Source organism: Schistocerca nitens, chromosome 7 (genome assembly GCF_023898315.1).
Source record: "Schistocerca nitens isolate TAMUIC-IGC-003100 chromosome 7, iqSchNite1.1, whole genome shotgun sequence".
Classification (NCBI taxonomy): domain Eukaryota; kingdom Metazoa; phylum Arthropoda; class Insecta; order Orthoptera; family Acrididae; genus Schistocerca; species Schistocerca nitens.
The window spans coordinates 347,094,016-347,116,625 of NC_064620.1; the positions used below are offsets into that span (position 1 = coordinate 347,094,016).

A 22,610-nucleotide genomic window follows, 5' to 3' on the forward strand; every position below is an offset into this window, starting at 1 on the left:
TTGGGCTGTGTTGATAAAAGGATAAAAGCATGTGGCTAAACTTAGCCAGAATGAATGCATTGCTTTTCATAATTTTCTAGCCACTGACAGATCTCAATAATAGCTGTGCTTCTATAATGGATTATTGACAATGAGTGTTAATCTGTAATACATGTCTTGTTGTTAGTGAAGTTATGGACAGTTTACATGTGCTAGAAAGACTGCCACAGGTGCTGCCAACACAACTTGCAACATTTAGATTCACTGTGACTATGGTACAACTATTGCTAGGTCACAGCAGTAATGTAATAACAAGACTGTCAGTGCGAAGTGTTCTGGACAAAGCCAATACATGATGAAGGGGCCCAACAGCTACCTTTTGTTGTGCCACTTATAATTCATTCTCATATTTTTGCAGGGATACCCAGTGTACTGTATTTGGCAACAACGTCAATTGTTAACCCTTTAAGTTAAAACAGCGAGTCTCGAAGAATACGCTCAGTCATAATAAAGGAAAAGTCACCCATTACTGGCTAGTGAACTCTTACTCGTTGGTGACTTGTTAAGTCATCCAGTAGCCAGTGCAGTCACCACACCATACTAACACATGTAAAATGAGTTTGTCTACTGGATGTGTGGAGAGGGGCAGTGGTCCTTCAGTGCTACTGGATGTGTGGAGAGGTGGTCCTTCAGTGATAGGAGTGCAGGTAGGGGTGAACACATTTTGTGAAGTGCTGAAAATATACTTTTCATTCAGATGATGTACTAAGACAGAGAGGTCACACAGAAATAGAACAAGGGTTTTACAGTAGTACATTTTAAAGATTTTTGTGTTCAAAGCTGACATGATACAGTTACAACAACTACATACACTACTCATGTATATACCGTACTTTGCACCACACACATCACAAACTATAGATTGTAAAAGTTGGTAGCAGTGATAGAAGTGCATGAAGTGAAACTGTAGCACCTGAGCTGCCGTTCCAATTTATGTTTTGCACAGTATACAGAAATTCACTGAGCTGATTTCTAATAAGCTTGTAAAGTCATTTGGGGAAGTAAACTCATTTTTAGACTTCTCTGTTTCTCTCATCAAGACTAAAATAACACTTTAATGGTGGTGAGAAAATGAAGTGTAGCTCGTAAGAAAAGCATTAAACAATAACAAGAATGGTGACAAAGTATGTCATTAAGCAGCTGTCCACATTTACCCTTATGGTTTAAACACCTAGGTGCAGTGATGTTTTTGGTTTAATTCAACAGGGTCATCAATTTTTGCTTTTTTCTGGGTGAGCCCAAAGGATAATCTCATGTTTTGAATGTATAATTTGTGGGCATAGCATGTTGGAAAATGGCTCAATTACCTTGTACCCAGATACCAATTTCAATTTTTTGATGAGTTTTTACTTTGTTACGCATCTGTGATTTTTCAAGCACTTGATGAAGTTCATTACCACAAATTATTGTACAGACAATGTACTGTACATTTAATTTCTTTCACTTAGACAGATTTTGTGTAACTTATCAGAGGGGAAAGCGATTTTTAATCATATACGTCAATTACATGTGTTTTTGCTCATATTTTGGGGGTTTTAACATTTTCCTCAATTCATAATTTTCCTCAGTTTTGCTTTTTTCAGTCTGTACCACATGAAAATGTAAAATAGGGGTTTCACTGTATTTGCTTGTTTTGTAAGACTGAATGATTTATGTGAGGTATCTCTCTCCTTGAACAGCAGTTGTATGCGCAGACTGCCAGCTGCACCCCTCTTAGAACTAAAGAGTATACAGGGTGATTTTTTCCACCATGTACAAACTCTAGGGACTGATCAGTGAGAGGATATGGAACAAAAAAGGTGTAATGAACTTATGTCCGGAAATGCATGGTTTCCATGCTAGAGACCATTTATTCAGGTAACATGAATATGCTGCTCCAGTGTCCCCACATCTAGAATGGGCTTTGCATACATGATACTTTTGGGATGGCCCCATAACCAGAAATTGCATAGGTTGAGATCCAGTGAATGAGCAGGCCATCCAACTAGACCCCCGTCGTCCGATCCATCAACCAGGGAAGATGCAGTTGAGATGTGTCTGGATGTCAACCACAGAGTGGATTGGAGCACCATCATGTATCAGCCACATAACTCTTTGGATCAGCAATGGCACCTGTTTTAGCAGGGGAGGCAAACTCACCCGCAAGAAACACCTATAATTCCAGCCTGTTCGGCAATGTGGAAGGAAGACTGGTTTCAAAATACGGTCACCACTTATCTCAACCCACACATACCAGCTGCACTGATGCTGATGATTTGCTGCCACCATACCATGTGGGCTATGCATACTACCCCACAGATGACTTATGAAAGCTGAAGATATCACTCTGTGTAAAGGGGTGGCCTCGCCTGTTAATAAGGTGGATGACATGAATCTTGGAATCGTGGTTACCTGGGAAGAAACCAGTGACAGAACTGATCCTGATGTGGAAAGTCTGTTGCTAATAATCCCTGTACTCACTATAAGTGGTATGGGTAGGAACAATTGTCATGGAGAATGTTCCACACGGTTGTCTGGCTTATCCTGTACTGGTGGACCATCTGCCTGGCACTGACATGGTGATCACCTTTTAGAGTGTTTATCACATTTTCCTCCAAGTCTGCTGTCTGATCATTTTGGGTGTGTACTTCATGATTTCCTGCTTTCTGGAATGACCCTGTCAGACAAATGGTGAAATACTTTTGCAAACACTGAATGCTGTGGTTGTTGTCAGTGGGGATAGGTCTCATGATACCACCTTGCTGCCCCCCCATCCACTGACATTTGCCTTTGGTTAAGCAAATACCATGTCGGCAAGCCCTCAATTCAAATATGGAACCATCAAGTACAGTACTGTATCACATCCACTACAAGGTGAGTCAGCAAGAGAAGTAAATTGGACACAACATTACCAATTACTATGGCAGGAGAGGGCACTACAGCATGATTCATGAGGAACAATATATACTGTAACTGTGGCTACGTGGTACAACGCATATTAAACCGCAGTCTCTGTAACGATATATGATTGAATAAATAGTCTCCAGCATGGAAACCATGCATTTCTGGAAATAATTTCATTAGACCTTTTTTGTTCCACATCCTCTCATCAGATCAATCCCTAGAGTTTGTGCATAGTGGAAAAAATCACCCTGAATAGGCCAGAGTGCAAAGCTCAACTGGCCAGTTGTGTGTTATCCATTATATTTACTTTGTCTCTCATGTGTTTATGCTTTTTTGTGTTATAAAGTTACAGTGTTCTTGGGTTAGAACATATTGGCGATGAGTACTGTATTCAACACCATGTGTTCCACTTCAGTCATTGGTCATTTAAGTTTAATTTCCATGGAGACAGTGCTTAAATCTTTTCTTGACCAACAGCAGATGCTGACGCTTTGTGTTTCCTGTTTAACAACTACATCAGCACAATGTGGAGCCCTGCCAACAATATATATGAGCCTACAATGATGCAACAGAAGACTGGACATTTACAGAAAATGCTTGCGACAACATTTCCAGACATTTGGGGCAACAGACGTAAACACTGTTGTTTTGTTGTGGATCTCACCTCATGCATATAAGTTGTTGTGTCAGTCCACCTTCTTACAAGAACCTTCAAGTCTTTCTTCTGATCAGATGTGTGTTACTTTCTAACTATCACTGTAAACATACTCACATTGTTGCTACTTGTGTGGAGTTTTACCATTGCCAAAATCGGCCAGAACAGTCATACAGGGGATGGGCAGCAGAACTACATGGACTCAGTCGTCATTGTAATTTTGTAACAAATCTTTGTAAGGAATCCTACGCAGATCAAATGGTTCAAAATTGTATGTCTTGCTCCTGATATGGAAGTTCAAGAGTGAGCTATACAGGGTGAAAATCCTATACTTTCAGAAGAGTTAAACATAGCTCAGTCATTTAGAGTTTCATAAGCTGCAGATAGTCATATAGAAGCATGGTCCAAAGTTTCAGAAATCACTTCCTCTCACCCCTCCCAGCCTTCAGTCAGTTCACAAGGGAATGGAGAAGCTATTGTGGTAGTCCAAAACAAGTCTCAGCATCAAGTAGGTAATTGTTGTTCATGACAACATCAGTGTACATCACAACAGCAACAGCCTCTTGCTCTGCTGCCTTCATGCCCATGCTGTTTCATTTAATACAAAAAGACTGCATGCCACAAATGCTGGGCAACATGTATAAGGTGACATAAAAAAGGACACATTGCTTCTGTATGTAACACTCTTCCAAACCTGAGTGAGGATGAAACAAACATGGATGTGAACAATGTGTCAGCAGTGATGGTGTTTCCAAGCAAGTTATGCACTGAACTGTCTCTGGCTCCATTGTCGTGGAAGTTATTGAGTTATAACAAATGACAGATTCCCATTCTTGGACAGTTTTCTGCACCCGTAACTTACACGGCCATGGTTCAGTTGTTAACATTCCTAGTTGCTGACAATGCTTATGCTGAGAATGTTGTGTTCTGCCCACTCGTCTAATACAGGGTGTTTAGGAAACGTGCTTTCCCAGATTTCTAGGCAACAATTCAAGCAAATTGTATTAATGAAGTTTATTACAGTAAGGTAAATTGACACTACTTAACTTTGCATATTCACAAAGGTGCATCACAAGCAAATGGCGACATGCTAATAATCAATGTTCTTCAGTATATACAATTACAATGCAAGCAAAACAATACAGTGAAACTTCCTGGCAGATTAATACTGTGTGCCGGACTGAGACTCGAAATCGGGACCTTCGCCTTTCGCGGGCAAGTGCTCTACCAACTGAGCTACCCAAGCACGACTCATGCACCGTCCTCACAGCTTTACTTCTGCCAGCACCTCGTCTCCTACCTTCCAAACTTTACAGAAGCTCTCTGGCGAACCTTCCAGAACTAACACTCCTGAAAGAAAGGATATTCCGGAGACATGGCTTAGCCACAGCCTGGGGGATGTTTCTAGAATGAAATTTTCACTCTACAGCGGAGTGTGCACTGATATGAAACTTCCTGGCAGATTAAAACTGTGTGCCGGACCGAGACTCGAAATCGGGACCTTTGCCTTTCGCGGGCAAGTGCTCTACCAACTGAACTACCCAGGCATGACTCACGCCCCATCTTCACAGCTTTACTTCTGCCAGCACCTCGTCTCCTACCTTCCAAACTTTACAGAAGCTCTCCTGAGAACCTTTCAGAACTAACACTCCTGAAAGAAAGGATATTGCGGAGAAATGGCTTAGCCACAACCTGGGGGATGTTTCTAGAATTAAATTTTCACTCTACAGTGGAGTGTGCACTGATATGAAACTTCCTGGCAGATTAAAACTGTGTGCCAGACTGAGACTCGAACTCGGGAACTTTGCCTTTTGCGGGCAAGTCTCTACCAACTGAGCTACCGAAGCACGACTCACGCCCCGTCCTCACAGCTTTACTTCTGCCAGCACCTCGTCTCCTACCTCCCAAACATTTCAGAAGCTCTCCTGAGAACCTTGCAGAACTAGCACTCCTGAAAGAAAGGATATTGCAGAGACATGGCTTAACCACAGCCTGGGGGATGTTTCTAGAATGAAATTTTCACTCTAAAGCGGAGTGTGCGCTGATATGAAACTTCCTGGCAGATTAAAACTGTGTGCCGGACCGAGACTCGAACTCGGGACCTTTGCCTTTCGCGCGCAAGTGCTCTACCAACTGAGCTACCGAAGCACGACTCACGCCCCGTCCTCACAGCTTTACTTCTGCCAGCACCTCGTCTCCTACCTCCCAAACTTTACAGAAGATTTCCCGCGAACCTTGCAGAACTAGCACTCCTGCAAGGTTCGCAGGAGACCTTCTGTAATGTTTGGAAGGTAGGAGACGATGTGCTGGCAGAAGTAAAGCTGTGAGGACGGGGCGTGAGTCGTGCTTGGATAGCTCAGTTGATAGAGCACTTGGCCGTGAAAGGCAAAGGTCCCGAGTTCGAGTCTCGGTCCGGCACACAGTTTTAATCTACCAGGAACTTTCATATCAGTGCACACTCCGCTGTAGAGTGAAAATTTCATTCTAGAAACATCCCCCAGGCTGTGGCTAAGCCATGTCTCCGCAATATCCTTTCTTTCAGGAGTGCTAGTTCTGCAAGTTTCGCAGGAGAGATTCTGTACAGTTTGGAAGGTAGGAGACGAGGTGCTGGCAGAAGTGAAGCTGTGAGGACGGGGTGTGAGTCATGCTTGGTTAGCTCAGTTGGTAGAGCACTTGCCCGCGAAAGGCAAAGGTCCCGAGTTCGAGTCTTGCTCCGGCACAGTTTTAATCTGCCAGGAAGTTTCATATCAGCGCACACTCCGCTGTAGAGTGAAAATTTCATTCTGAAAACAATACAGTTCTTAAGTCACTGCTGTAGCATTCAGAGGATGGCTAGTTTTGAACTCAGGCCACAGCTACGCAGCATGACACTTATATTCTCTCTGTGTAGAGGCTGATCCTGTCTCAGTGTTGTCTTAGAGAGGGGTTTATCAGTGTACTATTGGTTGATGTCATCTCACAGCCCTCTCTGTTCTATTGTTCTTGATCATCGTGCCAGCGCTTGTCGTTAAGTGGGAACAGAAAATCTGTTTGGTTTTGATGCTTCTAAACTTTTCAGATTCTCCATTGATGATGAAGTGCATTTGTTTTCTGATCAAGTGCCATATAAACAGTTACATTACCTCTGTGCCAAGTTTTCCTCTTCATTTCCTCCAAGACTGGTTTGTGCAACAGAATTTCAGGCTTGTATTATGATAAAACAGTCTGCCTGCCCCCATTTTTTCTGGACCCACCCAGTATACTTAACTACCGCATCAAGTGAAAGCAGAAGTAGATCACCTTCAATCTCTTGGTGTTATTCAGCCTATTTCATCCAGTGAAGGGTCAACACCACTGGTGATAGTAAAAAATCTACAGGTAAATTATGCCTTTGCAGCAATTTAAAAAAATCAATTAATGCACAGTCAGTCATTGATATCTATCCTTTACTGCACACTGTTGAGCTGCTAGCAAAATTGTCAGGGGGCCATTATTATTCAAAGATTGACTTATCAGATGTATACTTACAGCTTCCACTAGATGAGAAATCTAAATACCTTCTAGTATTTGCCTGCTGGTGTGGCAAGTGCACCAGCTATTTTTCAAAGCTTTTTAGAGCAGCTTATTGCATCAGTTGGTGGCTGTGACAACTATTTAGATGCATAGTAGTGTCTGGTACTTCTACAGAGGAACATTTGCATAAGCCTGATGCTTTATTTTCTGTTTTACAGTCGACAGGGTTAAAGTGCAATGTGGACAAGACACAGTTCTTTCAACCTTCTATTATTTATTTGGGTTTTGAAGTGTTTCATGCTGGCATTAAACCATTGTGCCACCATACTGAGGCTACTGCTGTGTTGCTACACCCCACATCCATCTATGATTGACGGGCATTTTTAGGCAAAATTAGATACTTCTGCGAATTCACACTGGATGCTGCTACTGTGGCTCAACCACTCCATGCTGTTAATAAAAGATGTTCCTTTTAATGGCCCCCAGACTGTGACCTCACATTCAAGATGTTGAAATCGAAACTGCAGTCAGCCCCTTCTTTGGTCACCTTATAGCCAGGGCAGTACCTCGTGTTAGCCATGGACACATCTCAGATCAGCCTTGGCGCCAACCTTGCTCACAAATATGCAGATGGATTGGAACACCCTATTGCATATGCCTATAAAACCTTAAATTCAGCACAACAGCATTTTTCACAGATAAAGAAAGAAGCTTTAGCAACTGTGTATGCTCTAAAAAAAATTCATATTTTCTATATGGATCTAAGTTTCACCTGATCACAGACCACAAACCACTGGTGTCTCTTTTTAAACTACCAACATCCTTGCCAGACAAGGCCACACATTGCTTATGGTATTGGGCCCTTTTCCTGCCACTATACAATTATGAGATACATTTTCGACCTATGGTGCAACATACAAATGCGGATACCTTATTGGTTTTGCCAATTGGTCCAAATCCATATTTTGATAAAGAGGAATTGCTTTGTTTTCATTTGGACATGGAAGTTGAAAATATTATAGATGGTTTTCTTCTTATTAGCATTCAAACTGCAGCTGCAGTAGCTGCGGATACCGTTTTATCCTTTGTGCAGCATGACTGACCAGACAAGCTTCCAGGCCATACTTCAGATCTTTCTCTTCGGGACGGAGTTGTGCTTTTAGCTACAGAGGCCACTGCTCCCTGGATTGTAGTTCCACCCATCCTTTGGCATGAGGTTATGCATTTATTACATGTGGACCATTGAGGTGTGTCACATACAAAAGCATTAGCATTGAGACATGTTTTTTTAGTCAGGCATTCATGGACAAACAGCCTGCTCACACTATGCCCCCGCCCAGCCCCCCCCCCCCTCCCCCCAATCAGTCAGACCCCCGTGCATCTTTGTCACAGTGATTCATGTAGATTTTGTGGGACCTTTTTCGAATTTCTATTAGCTTGTTGTAATTGATGTATATTCTAAGTTTCCATATATGGTGTCCTGTCTGTCTGCTTCTGCAATGACAACAATTTCAGCTCTGTGAAAAAATTTTGCAATGGGAGATCTCCTGTATACGCTAGTTACAGACTATGGCCCCCCAGTTCATATCTCAGGAACTTTATCCCCCCTCAGTCAAACAGGGAAACAGTATGACTTGTACAAACATTTAAGACTCAGATGAAAAAATATATTTTGGATGTGTCACAGAAAGTAGCTCTTCACCTATTCCTCAGTTACAATAGGTTTTCCCCTGGTGGAGAAAAGAGTCCAGTAGAGTTGCTGCATGCCTGTAAGCCCTGGACTCTGCTACATCTTCTTCAACTGATGTCAGGACATCTGCCAACACTGGTGCTGCAACTATTCTTGCCTGGCACAGCTGTTTTGGCCCATTGTTTTGGCCCCCGACTGAAATGGGGGCTGATTGTCATCAAGAGTCACCATGACTGATGACTGTGTCATCCACACTGCTGGCGGTAGGATGTCAGGACACTTTGACTAGCTACAGTCTCACGTGGGCAGCTGTGCACTGGGAGTGCCTCCACCATCCACTCATCCTCCACCTGCCCGGCTATCTCCTACATCGTGGTCGGTGCCCTCATCTTATCCACCACAGCTGCCAATGCCTTCACAACACTGTCTTCTGCTGAGGGTGCTCCCTTCAGTTCTCAGGAGCCAAGGCATGGAGCCAACTCTCCCAGCTGCCGCCTCCATCACTGCTGCCTTCATCAAAGCAGGCACTGCCTGTTCAGACACCTTCACCGCAGCCTCCTTCACCGGGGTTGGACTCGGACGTGGCAGTGGGAACAATGCCAGTGTCACCTGTTCTACCATATGATCTGTCACAGCGGGTGGCACTGTATGTGTCCGTGCTCATACCTCTTCTGATCCTATGCACCTGTGGCATCGTGTGATTCAACAACCAACACTGATGACAGAAGAAATGGGTGTGAGCACAGTGCTAACTTCTTCGAAAAGAAAGGGAAGTGCTGTAACTACTAAATTAGTGTGTGCACCACTTCACAGTTTGTTCATGAAGTTTGTGCTTGATTTGGCCACTAGAGGCCACCCGACCTGCTAGTATGACAGAAGTTGCATGTGCAGCGTGCTGTCTGTGCTCCTATTAGAACTAATGACTGTATAGGCTGGAGTGCAATACTCTGCTACACACTTGTATGTTGTCTGTTGTATGTACTTTCTCTCTAATGTGTTGATGCTTTTTCATGTAATAAAGTTACAGTGTTCTTGGGTGAGAAAAATTACCAACTGAATCTCAAGAAACAGCTTTTGCATGGTAGATCAGACATCCTCATTTCCCGAAAATTTTTGAATGTGCTCAACACAAACCACATTATGATATTTCTAAGGTTTGTGACAAGATGATGATAATAATACCTTACTTGTGGAGGGTAATTGCAACATCCTCTGGTGAAAAGGGCTTTGAAGGTTATAGTAAAGAGAAATGTAATACTGCTATTCATCTGACCAATCTTGTAACACGGATTTCCTGATTTGAAGACACAGATGATGAAAGCATCTACTACACTTTGACTTTGAAAAGATTTGAATGTGTTGTTGTGCATACCAAAATAAAACACACAAATCTTTCTATGGATGCTCATATATTTGTTAAGGGGGTGAAACACCCCCTTGAAAACAAATTGAGTTTAATATTTTTGAATGACTACCACTGAAAAGTTCAAATAAAAGTTCTGTGGTTTTTAATGTATATTGCAATCGTGCGTCCAGATTTATTGAAAAAGACTTTTTTTTTTTCAAAATCCCCTCTCCCCACTATTTTGTTTTTTTATTTTGACATTTCACTAATAGCTAATTGTATGGCATTGCTATTACCAAATTCAGTCATACACGATGAAGTAGTATTCCAGAGTTGTAATTGTCAGTAATAAGCTAAAAATATCTCTTTATCAAAGTGTCAAACAATTCTGTGCATTGTACAGATTTACATTAATGTTACAACAACGATGTACAAACAATTTCAAATATCACATAATTAAATCCAAAAAGTTTGGAACTTGAAAATAAATAATACACCAAATGTAAGAGGAAAACACAAATACAATGCAAGATATTTTATATCTCATAAAATTAAAAAGAAAAAAAAAACATAGAGCAATAAATGTAGAATATACATTTAGAATAAACGAAGTGGTACTGTTGAAAATATTTTTGTTGTCATCTTTAGAAATGGCTGACAGCTCCTCCCTCATTTTTTCTTGTCTTCTTCAATATTGTCAAATCACTACCCTTTCACAATGCTTTTCATGCACTGAAATAACAAAAAGTCACACGGAGTCAGGCCAGGTGGGCATCTTCTTAAAACTTCCAATTAAAAGGTTTGATTGATGGTCTGACATGGAGGAACAAACACTGAATGAACTATGCCCTGTGCATCAAAAAAGCAAATCAGCATTGTTTTGATGTTTGGTTTGACTTGATGACATTTTTTTGGGTGGCGTGACGATGACATCTTCCATTGTCTTGGCTGCTGCTTTGTTTCTAGGTCATAACCACAACACCATGACTCATCACCTTTGCCAAAAAATCTGGATGAGTTTCAAGCTGTTGTTTCAAAGCACAACATGTTTCAATGTGATGTTCCTTTTAACTGTCAAGGAACAAATTGGGAGCAACCATTTTTACTCCCAGATCTTCCATTAAAATTCTTTGAATTGTGCTCCAAGATAACCTACTCATCTCTGACAGTTGATCAGTTGTCTTTCGATGGCCTGTGAGGACAAGCTCTCAAATTTTTTCAATGTTTTTGTCAGTTTGGGCAGTTGATGGATGTCCAGAATGAGGTTTGTCATAAATTGACAAGTCACCATTTTTAAACCTAGCAAACCACTCATACATTTGAGTTTTTCCCATGGTGTCTTATTGTAAGCTGTTTTCAACGTTAAAACAGATTCAGTAGCATTTTTACTCAAAATTTCACAGCTGCACATTGTTCACTTAATTTGCCATTGTGAAAAATGAAATAAGAACAAAACAGCACTAGCAAAAACAATCACTTCAGATGAACAGATAAAGCGAGGTCAACTGAACTGGCAATGAGTTACACTATACACGCCTAGCAGCAGAAATGCGTACTACACAAGCTCTGCCCATGGCAATATTATTCCAGTTTGTTTTGGATACCCCCTCGTATTTATGTGTGAAATACTTATTAAACAGCCCAGCATGGATACAGCGATACACAGATATTTCTACCATATTTCTGACAAATGCATCCTATACTGTAATTGGATAAATACAGAATCTACTCACCAAGTGGCAGCAGGAGAACGTACATATTAAAAAAGATTTTACCTATGCAAGCTTTTGGAGCCAGTGGCTCCTTCTTCTGGCAGAAGGGTTGAAAGGGAAGGAAGATGGGTGAAGGGAAAGGAACTGGAGAAGTTTAGGAAAAGGAGTAGAGTTTGGAAAAGTCACCCAGAACTCTGAGTCAGGAGGGACTTAACAGAAAGGATGAGAAGGTGAGACAGATTGTTGGTGACTGCATTGGTTGAGATGTGAAAACCTGAAAGCTTAAAGGAGGAAGACAGGATAATATGCAAGGCAGTGATTACTGCTAAAGCATTGTGAATGAGTTAATAACAGTGAAAAGATAAGTGCATTGTATGTAATAGAAGTGGGGGAGGGATGGCAGAAAATAAACAGGTCAGAAAATGAAAGATGTAGTGAACTAAAATGGAGTGAGGAAAGGAGTAATTACTGTGAAGAAATGCTGAGATGGAAGAAATTAACATAAATTAATGCCAGGTGGGTTGGGAGAACCAAGGACATGTTCTAGTGTTAGTTTTCCACTGAAGAGTACTGAGAAATTGGTGTCTCTTGGAAGAATCCAGATGCCATGTGTGGTGAAACAGGCACTGAGGTCATAACTATCATGTTGTAGAGCATACTCTGCAACAGGCTATTGTGTGTTGCCAGTATTTGTCCTCTGCCTGTGTCCTTTCATCCTAACTGATAACTTGGTGATAGGCATGCCGATGTAAAAGACTGAGCAGTATTTACATAACAGCTCATATATGAGGTGTCATTTCACAGGTGGCTCTCACTTTGATACTATATGTTTTGCCACTTACAGAGCTGGTATAGTTGGTGGTAAGAGGGAGCATATGGCAAGTCTTGCAGTGGGGCTGTCACAGGATAGGAGCTGTAGGATAGGGAGATGGGTGCAGAAGGAGCATAGGGTCTGTCAAGAATATTGCAGAGATTGTCAGGGTGACATAAAGCTATTGTAGGTGTCGTGGGCAAAATCTCACATTGAACTGTTCTTATTTCAGAGCATGGTTTTAGGAAGTCAAGGCCCCAGTGATGTTGCTGATTAACACATTCAAGGAGAGAATAATACTGAGTGACAAGTAGTGTGCTCCGAAGTTGTTTTTTGGAGGGATCAGCAGTATTAAGAATGGATTTGATGGTCTGAGAAATGTGCTTTTGAACTAGGCTGGTGGGGTAGTTATGTCTAGTGAAGGCTGAGGTGAGAAAGGCGTAGTGCTGTAAAGAATCTGCACCTGAACAAATACATTTGCCTTGAATGCCAAGGTTGTGTGGTAGGGAACATTCGATATGGGAAGGATGGCAACTGTCAAAATGTAAATATTTAGAGATACCAGGAATTTTAACAGGTCAGCCTTACCATGAATCAATATGTCAAAGATATCATTAATGTATCAAAATCAAACCAGGGGCTGAAGGCTTATGGATACCAGGAAAGGCCCCTCCCCCAAAATCCATCGTTTTTGAAAACATGCTTTTGCACTATCAAAACTTATGTCCCACATTCTGTTTCTTGAAACCTGCTTTTTCCTTGGAGTTACTCCCAAGGGCCTAATACTAAAAGTCCCATTTTCTGGTTGTCCTGCTAGCAGAAAAAGGATCTCTCACTGTGTTACTCGACTGACAGGAGTATGTTAGTGAAGGTCTATGCCAGCTGTCTGACACCTCTACATATGGCATCTGCCATCAAGATCCCATCCCTGTGATTCAAACCCACCTGCATCCCTCCTTAAAATCTCAGGCCTCTCACAAGGACTAACAACTCAACCCAAAGAACTTCTCACACCACCCAAACCATGCACCCCCACCTTTTCCTTCTTCCTAAGATCAACAAACCCAATCATCCTGGCCATCCTATAGCTGCTGGCTTCAAAGCACCCACCGAATGTTTATCTCTCTTAGTTGATCAGCACTAGCAATCCATAGACTTCCCACCTATATTAAAGACACCAAAAATTTTCTAGATCATCTGAAATTCATGCCCATCCCATTCCCACCACACACCTTGCTTGTTACCATTGATGTCACCTCCCTCTATACCAACATTCCCCATTTACATGGTCTGTCTGCTGCTGAACATTTCCTCAGTCAGCACCTACATGATTTCAAACCTGTTACATCTTTCCTGCTCACATTAATCAACTTTATACTTACCAACAACTACTTCATCTTTGAGGGGCAGACATACAGGCAGATCAGGGGTGCAGCCATGGGAACCAGGATGGCTCCTTCTTATGCCAACCATTTCATGGGTCACTTAGAGGGGGTTTCCTGGGATCCATAAGCCTTTGGCCCTTGGTTTGGTTTAGCTAAATTGATGACATCTTAGCCCCATGGGCTCATGGTGAGGTTGAGCTGTTAAAATTCCTGGAATCTCAAATACCTTCTCCCAATTCAATTTCACATGGTCCTATTCCGAACCCCATGCCACTTCCCTTGATCTTGATCTCATTCTCACTGAAAGTCAGCTACACACTTCTGTCTACATTAAACCCACTAACAAACAACAGTATTTACATTTTGACAGTTGCCATCCTTTCCTTGTCAAATGTTGCCTTCTGTACAGCCTTAGCATCCTAGGCAAACATATTTGTTCGAATGCAGATTCTTTACAGCAATACACCACCATTCTCACCTCAGCCTTCACTGGACATAACTACCCCACCAGCCTAGTTCAAAAGCACACCTCCCAGACCATCACATCCAGTCCTGGTACTGCTGATCCCTCCAAAAAACAACTTCGGAGCATACTGCTTGTCACTCAGTATTATCCTCTCCTTGAATGTATTAATCAGCTACTTCAACAGGACCATGACTTCCTAAAACCATGCTCTGAAATAAGATCAGTTCCATGTAAGATTCTGCCCCTCCCCCCCCCCCCCCCCCCACACACACACCTACAATAGCTTTTTGTCACCCTGACAATCTCCGCAATACCCTTGTCAGACCATGCTCCTTCTGCACCCATCTCCCTATCCTAAGGCTCCTATCCTGTGACTGTCCACGCTGCAAGACTTTCCCTACGCACCCTCCTACCATCACATCCAATAGCCCTGTAACTGGCAAAACATATACTATCAAAGGGAGAGCCACCTGCGATACGACACATCATATGCCAGCTATTATGTAAACACTGTTCAGCCTTCTACATCGGTATGCCTACCACCAAGTTATCAATTAGGATGAAAGGACACAGGCAGAGGACAAATACTAGCAACCCACAATAGAATGTTGCAGAGCATGCTCTACAACATGATAGTTATGACCTCGGTGCCTGTTTCACCACACATGCCATCTGGATTCTTCCAATAGACACCAGTTTCTCAGTACTCTGCAGGTGAAAACTAGCACTAATGTACTTGGTTCTCCCCACCCACCTGGCATTAATTTAAGTTAATTTCTTCCATCTCCACATTTCTCCACAGTAATTACTCCTTTCCTCACTCCATTTTAGTTCACTACATCTTTCATTTTCTGACCTGTTTATTTTCTGCCATCCCTCTCCCACTTCTGTTACATACAGTGCATTTAGTTTTTCACTGTTATTAACTCATTCACGATGCTTTAGCAGTAATCTCTGTCTTGTATGTTATCCTGTCTTCCTCCTTTAAGCTTTCAGGTTTTCACATCTCAACCGGTGCAGTCCCCAACAATCAGGTTGTCCTTCTCATCCTGTCCAATAAGTCTCCCCTGACCAAAGTTTCTGAGTGAATTTTCCAAACTCTACCCCTTGTCTTATCTCTCTCTCCAGTTCCTTTCCCTTCACCCATTTTCCTATGCCTGCAACCCTTCTACCAAATGTAGGAGCCACTGGCTCCAAAAGCTTGTATGAGTAAAACCTTTTTTTGTATGTGTGTTTTCCTGCTGCCACTTGGTGAATAGACTTTGAATCTATTCAAATACATTATACTGTCAAAAATTTATTATTTTTGTGTTACATTAGCCCATGTGGCCATCATTCCTTCTTATGCAACCCTCTTGTCAGTCTTTTTCATCATGTGTCCAAACTGTCCTCTGTTTTTACCTTATGAGCCAATCTGTTCATTTATTTATCTGTACCATCCACATTTTTCAACACTTTGCCCCTACATCTTTTATTGTAATGATTACTGTGCACACAGATGGGTCTATTGCTATTTACAAATTTGTATATAACAATTCCATTGTTATTTGTGAATTTGCCTACAACAATTTGTTTATGGTTCACTACAGTGTACCAAGTGAGGTGGTGTAGTGGTAGTGCACTGGACTTGCATTCAGGATGATGACGGTTCAAACCTGCATCCGGCCATCTCGATTTAGTTTTTAATTGATTTCCCTAAATTGCTTCATGTAAATGCCAGGATGGTTCCTCTGAAAGGGCATGGTCTACTTCCTTTTCTATCTTTCCCTGATTCGGTGGGACAAATGACCTCACTGTTTGGTCCCCTCCCCCAAATCAAATAACCGATCACTACATTGCAGGGCCTTCTCCCGATCATCTTTGCCAATTTATTTCCATATTTGACAACTATTTTCTTTCCCACCATCCATTTTCTTTTTTGTACATAATTCTTTCACATTTTTGTGCATTTGTTTTTTGTTAAACTGCTCTCATTGAATTTTACTGCCGTTTCCCAGGTTACTTTATCTGCCAAACAAAGTAGTTCATGTTTTCTCCTATGACTTTCTCTTTGCCCAGTTTTTAAAATTTTCTCACTTTTTATGAGTTTACCTACCAATTTCTTCTTTATCAGTCATTTTCTCGTTTTGTATAAACCACTTTTCTGGTGAGAAATTCTCACCCACTCGTTAGCTCCTTGTCTGTTCTGACGATTTTCATATGAATTGTTCTGATTTTTCTGTGATTTTTTGTTGCCTCTCATTCGTTTTTCTATCTCTTTCCACCTTCTGCTTCTCTTTTTTGCCACCCCCACCATTTCTAGCACTCCAAACTGTCCTTTCTTGCCATGATGAATCCCATCACACATTACATCCATTCTTTTTGAAAACTAAGGTCCTGCTTGTCCCTTGGCATTACTCCCAAAGACCTAACACTGAAAGTCCCTGTTTCTGGATGTAATTCTGCTCAACAGTCTTTTGCTACTTCTCAAAAAATAGTGCTGAACACGATAATAATAAAATGACTGAAAGCAACCTCAATAATGATTTCAAGAGTTTCACATCAGTAAGTATAACAGTTAGATATATGGGTACACATGACCTCAAAAAGATGCTGCAATATATTAAATATTTTATGGGTGATATGGTGGAATTTACAGGTGAATTAAAAGATTATTCTCCCAAACAGCTCCTTCTACTACACTAAAAGATATCTTCAAAGAGCCTTTTAAAACTAATGTGTTGAGTTACGATGTTCTTAGCATTCTAATACTAGTATAGTTAATACTATTAAGTTATTCTTCTGCACTGTACTTAAAATAAAATGTACAGCCTTGATTTCTTTCCATGTCCCAGAGATACATCTGCACGGGATCCACTGAATATGAATTATGGGATATAATGATATGGAATGGTAAACATCTTAGTCACATATAAAAAGTGAACAGTATAAAAGATGAGAGCTACTATTCCATTTTTGAAAATCTTACTTGTATATTCGAATGCAATGACACAGCTTACCGTAATGAGCCCAACTTGTAACAGGAGCAACTGATATGCCACATCTGAACACCTTCTCATCTTCGGTAAGAATCATAGCTGCAGCAAATCCACCATAACTCCATCCCCAAACACCAACCCGTTCTTTATCAATAAACTTAAGATTGTCTTTTAGGTACCTGTTGAAATATATTCACAAATCCTTTTTACAACTGCATTTGTTTGTTCATATACTCATTACTTCATGTGCACTATAAATGGCTTTATTAGCTTTAAATGGCAATTGTTACCTATTCAAACATACAAGGCAGGATTTGTGATCTGCGAGTTAATATAAACCAAGTAAACATCATGCATTAAGTAAATTAAAGGAGAGACAGACTGCTGAATGACAAGGTAATTATTTTAATTAAAACCTTTGACAAATTTGCAAGAGGTAGGCTAGATTCCCCATCTCTAAATTTCAAGGTGGTTCCTTACAATTATGTCTTTTAATCATGTCTTATGGCCAGTTATAATGACAGGTTATGAAAACTATGGTAAATCTTATGGAACGTGCAATTTAGTTTGTAGTATTTCTTGGAATTAATGCAGATTACAGCTTACTTAATCACAGCAATTTGATCTTCAATTTCAACAGAACCAAGCTGCCTATACAGCTGTTGCCTCATCCGATTTCCTTGGAAACCAGATCCTCTGCCATCAACTTGAGCAACAATGAAATTCCTATTGCCAGCCAAGTATGTTGGCCAGTCAACACCCCATTTTGAAGACACTAATTGTGATCCAGGAGCTCCACATCTGTAAATAAAAGACAATATTTATAGTAAACATACCAAAAATCTCATTTATTTGTTATACACTGAAGTGCCAAAGAAACTGTTATAGGCACGCGTATTCAAATACAGAGATATATACACAGGCAGAATACAGTGCTTTTGTTGGCAACGCCTATGTAAGGCAACGAGTGTCTGGTGCAGCTGTTAGATTGGTTACTGCTGCTATGATGGCAGGTTATCAAGACTTAAGTGAGTTTATATGCGGGACATGAGTGATGGGACACAACATCTCCAAGGTAGCGATGAATTGGAGATTTTCCCATACGACCATTTCATGAGTGTACTGTGAATATCATGAGTCTGGTAAAACATCAAATATCTGACATTGCTGTGGCCAGAAAAGATCCTGCAAGAACTGAACCAAAGATGACATTCAACGTGACAGAAGTGCAACCCTTCAGCAAATTGCTGCAGATTTCAATGCTAGGCCATTGACAAGTGTCAGCGTGCAAACCATTCAATGAAACATCATTGATATGGGCTTTTGGAGCTGAAGACCCACTCATGTGCCCTTGATGACTGCACAACATGAAGCTCTATGCCTTGCCTGGGCCCATCAACATCAACACTGGACTATGATGACTGGAAACATGTTGCTTGGTGAGATGAGTCTTGTTTCAGATTGTATCAAGTGATGGACATGTGCAGGTATGGACGCAACCTTATGAATTCATGGACTGTGCATGTTAGCAGGGGACTGGTCAAACTGGTGATGGCTCTGTAATGGTGTGGGGTGTGTGCAGTTGGAGTGATATGGGACCCATGATACATCTAGATACGATTCTGGCAGGTGACACGTGTGTAAGCAGTCTGTCTGGTCACCTGCATCCATTCATGTCCATTGTGCTTTCTGACAGACTTGGGAAATTTCAGCAGGACTATGCAACACCCCACATGTCCAGAATTGCTGCAGACTGGCTCAAGGAAGACTCTTCTGAGTTTAAACACTTTCACTGCCCATCAAACTCTACAGACATCAATGTTATTGAGCATATCTGTGATGCCTTGCAACATGCTGTTCAGAAGAGATCTCCATCGTCTTGTTCTCTTTTGGATTTATGGACAGCCCTGCAGGATTCAGGGTGTCAAATCCCTCCAGCACTACTACAGACCTCAGTCGAGCCCATGCCGTGCATGTTGTGGCACTTCTGCATGATGGTGGGGGCCCTATACAATATTGGGCAGGTTGTAATGGAACTGACAAAGAGACATCATTTTGTTATATTATACACTAAAGTCATGTTAAAAAAGCTTTTGCTTAAGATAATACTAAGTTAGGTGTTGCAATCAATAATCAATATTGGAATTCTGCATGATGGTGGGGGCCCTATACAATATTGGGCAGGTTGTAATGGAACTGACAAAGAGACATCATTTTGTTATATTATACACTAAAGTCATGTTAAAAAAGCTTTTGCTTAAGATAATACTAAGTTAGGTGTTGCAATCAATAATCGATATTGGAATTGAAACTTCCTGGCAGATTAAAACTGTATGCCCGACCGAGACTCGAACTCGGGACCTTTGCCTTTTGCGGGCAAGTGCTCTACCAACTGAGCTACCGAAGCACGACTCACGCCCGGTACTCACAGCTTTACTTCTGCCAGTACCTCGTCTCCTACCTTCCAAACTTTACAGAAGCTCTCCTGCGAAACTTGCAGAACTAGCACTCCTGAAAGAAAGGATATTGCGGAGACATGGCTTAGCCACAGCCTGGGGGATGTTTCCAGAATGAGATTTTCACTCTGCAGCGGAGTGTGCGCTGATATGAAACTTCCCGGCAGATTAAAACTGTATGCCCGACCGAGACTCGAACTCGGGACCTTTGCCTTTCGCGGGCAAGTGCTCTACCAACTGAGCTACCGAAGCACGACTCACGCCCGGTACTCACAGCTTTACTTCTGCCAGTACCTCGTCTCCTACCTTCCAAACTTTACAGAAGCTCTCCTGCGAAACTTGCAGAACTAGCACTCCTGAAAGAAAGGATATTGCGGAGACATACGTGCCCTTAGCGCTAGGATTTGACCCGGAACAAGTCCCGCCCATTCACCCCCCCCCCCCCCCCCCATTCCGTGCCTCTCCATAGTGTAAGGCCCTCCCCTAAACAGCCGCCAGTTCCCAGTTCCGCAAACTGGAAGCTACAACAAAGTTGTTATTGTCACAGTCCAACACACGTTACACTGTGATGAAATTCAGTAATGATAGGAAATTTAAGTTGTTCTGGATGGTAATATAACATGAATTTGCATTATTAAAGAAATAAAAATATTTATAGAGAATTGATAGCATCGCCAGCAATAGAAAACAAAAAAAAAAAAAAAAAAAAATAACGTGATGTTATTTAAGGGCAATAAGGACAAATTTTCATTAACTAATTCACTTATTAATAATGCGTTTATTTGAGGGTAACAGCAGAGCAAACATACAATGCGAAAACAATGGTCTTGAATCTGTTATGTAGATAGTAAAGCCACGGATGCAGTCGACTAACTCTTTTGTCTAAAATCAACGTTATATAGAAATAAGTGAAAGTCGTTTTGTTTATGTAGGCCCTCATAGTAACTCACGAAAATTAAAGAATGTAAGAATGCCATAAAGTAGAAATGCCTAATGAAGGCAGTATGATATTTCCTTGTATGACATATTTCATTGGTATTTGCATGGGTAATGGGTGAATTTTAACTTGTAAATTCTTCCAATGCCATACCAGCACATTATAAACGAGGTTACAAAGAATTGTGGCTGTTTCTGCGTGATTAATGTACTATATGCTGTTGCAAACGTCTCAGGGAAATAATCTGTCGTTATTCTTTGTCCTGTCTATTTTTAACCAAAAGATTCATTAATTTTGTAAATTTCATTCAAACCATTTTTAAAAAATAATAATGATGATGTGTATGTTTGTCACAGAACAGTTATGGAGGAAATAAATGCTGCAGTGTTTCACAGCTGTAAAACGTCCTTCATGCTGTGCTAGCTCTTCTTCCACCCCTAAAACTTTTCAGCAAAACTATTCAGTGAATAACACGCGAAAACAGCGTGGATCGATCTAGCAGGAACAAAGTAATTTTGATGCCCTCTGGAATTACAGTGAACACTGACGCCTGTTTCGCGTATACTGTCCGAGTTCTGAAACTCAGAGTGTCAAGTATACCGTGGTTCATATTTCTCCGAGCAAATTATTATTTGAGCGTAGGTTTATCTTGTTTTAGCTTTGGGTGCTTTTTCTCACACAGAAGTATGTTTCTTCATAGGTTATTCATCTAAGTACTGAGTTCTTGTATTTAAAGAATTCAGTGCTAAATTGTTTTCTCTTATGTTTACTGTGGAAGTACCTGGCACAGCTGAGGCCAATTGTGCATGTTTTTTGTAACGTGTCTTTTACCTATGTGGCGAAATTTAAGACCTGGCAAGATATTAATTTAACATTCACCCCGAGCGAGTGCAGCCGAACGCGGTAAACCACATGGGTCAACTGAAACGATGCCCAGGTGCCGAACAAAGACCGGGAAAACCGGGGGGTGAGTGGGCGGGACTTGTTCCGGGTGAAATCCTGGCACTAACGATTCCTCAGAGACATGGCTTAGCCACAGCCTGGGGGATGTTTCCAGAATGAGATTTTCACTCTGCAGCGGAGTGTGCGCTGATATGAAACTTCCTGGCAGATTAAAACTGTATGCCCGACCGAGACTCGAACTCGGGACCTTTGCCTTTCGCGGGCAAGTGCTCTACCAACTCAGCTACCGAAGCACGACTCACGCCCGGTACTCACAGCTTTACTTCTGCCAGTACCTTGTCTCCTACCTTCCAAACTTTACAGAAGCTCTCCTGCGGCAGAAGTAAAGCTGTGAGTACCGGGCATGAGTCGTGCTTCGGTAGCTCAGTTCGTAGACCACTTGCCCGTGAAAGGCAAAGGTCCCGAGTTTGAGTCTCGGTCGGGCATACAGTTTTAATCTGCCAGGAAGTTTCATATCAGCGCACACTCCGCTGCAGAGTGAAAATCTCATTCTAGAAACATCCCCCAGGCTGTGGCTAAGCCATGTCTCCGCAATATCCTTTCTTTCAGGAGTGCTAGTTCTGCAAGTTTCGCAGGAGAGCTTCTGTAAAGTTTGGAAGGTAGGAGACGAGGTACTGGCAGAAGTAAAGCTGTGAGTACCGGGCGTGAGTCGTGCTTCGGTAGCTCAGTTGGTAGAGCACTTGCCCGCGAAAGGCAAAGGTCCCGAGTTCGAGTCTCGGTCGGGCATACAGTTTTAATCTGCCAGGAAGTTTCATATCAGCGCACACTCCGCTGCAGAGTGAAAATCTCATTCTGATA

The 22,610-nt window shown here is 41.6% G+C and overlaps 1 protein-coding gene and 3 non-coding genes across 4 annotated transcripts in view; 1 reads left to right on the top strand and 3 right to left on the bottom strand.

The window, feature by feature from the left end:
- Positions 1-22,610, bottom strand: part of LOC126195613 (inactive dipeptidyl peptidase 10-like) — an 801,628-nt gene that overhangs the window by 23,400 nt on the left and 755,618 nt on the right. The window contains exons 15-16 of the mRNA XM_049934238.1: positions 18,063-18,257; positions 17,478-17,635 (exon numbers count right to left, since the gene is read on the bottom strand). Of these exons, the coding sequence (XP_049790195.1) occupies positions 17,478-17,635; positions 18,063-18,257 (353 nt within the window). The remainder of the gene's footprint in view (positions 1-17,477; positions 17,636-18,062; positions 18,258-22,610) is intronic.
- Trnal-caa (transfer RNA leucine (anticodon CAA)) lies at positions 19,790-19,864 on the bottom strand. Its single transcript has one exon. It is a non-coding gene; the product is annotated as a tRNA-Leu (tRNA).
- On the bottom strand, positions 20,091-20,165 carry Trnas-cga (transfer RNA serine (anticodon CGA)). The gene has a single exon. It is a non-coding gene; the product is annotated as a tRNA-Ser (tRNA).
- Trnas-cga (transfer RNA serine (anticodon CGA)) lies at positions 22,465-22,539 on the top strand. Its single transcript has one exon. It is a non-coding gene; the product is annotated as a tRNA-Ser (tRNA).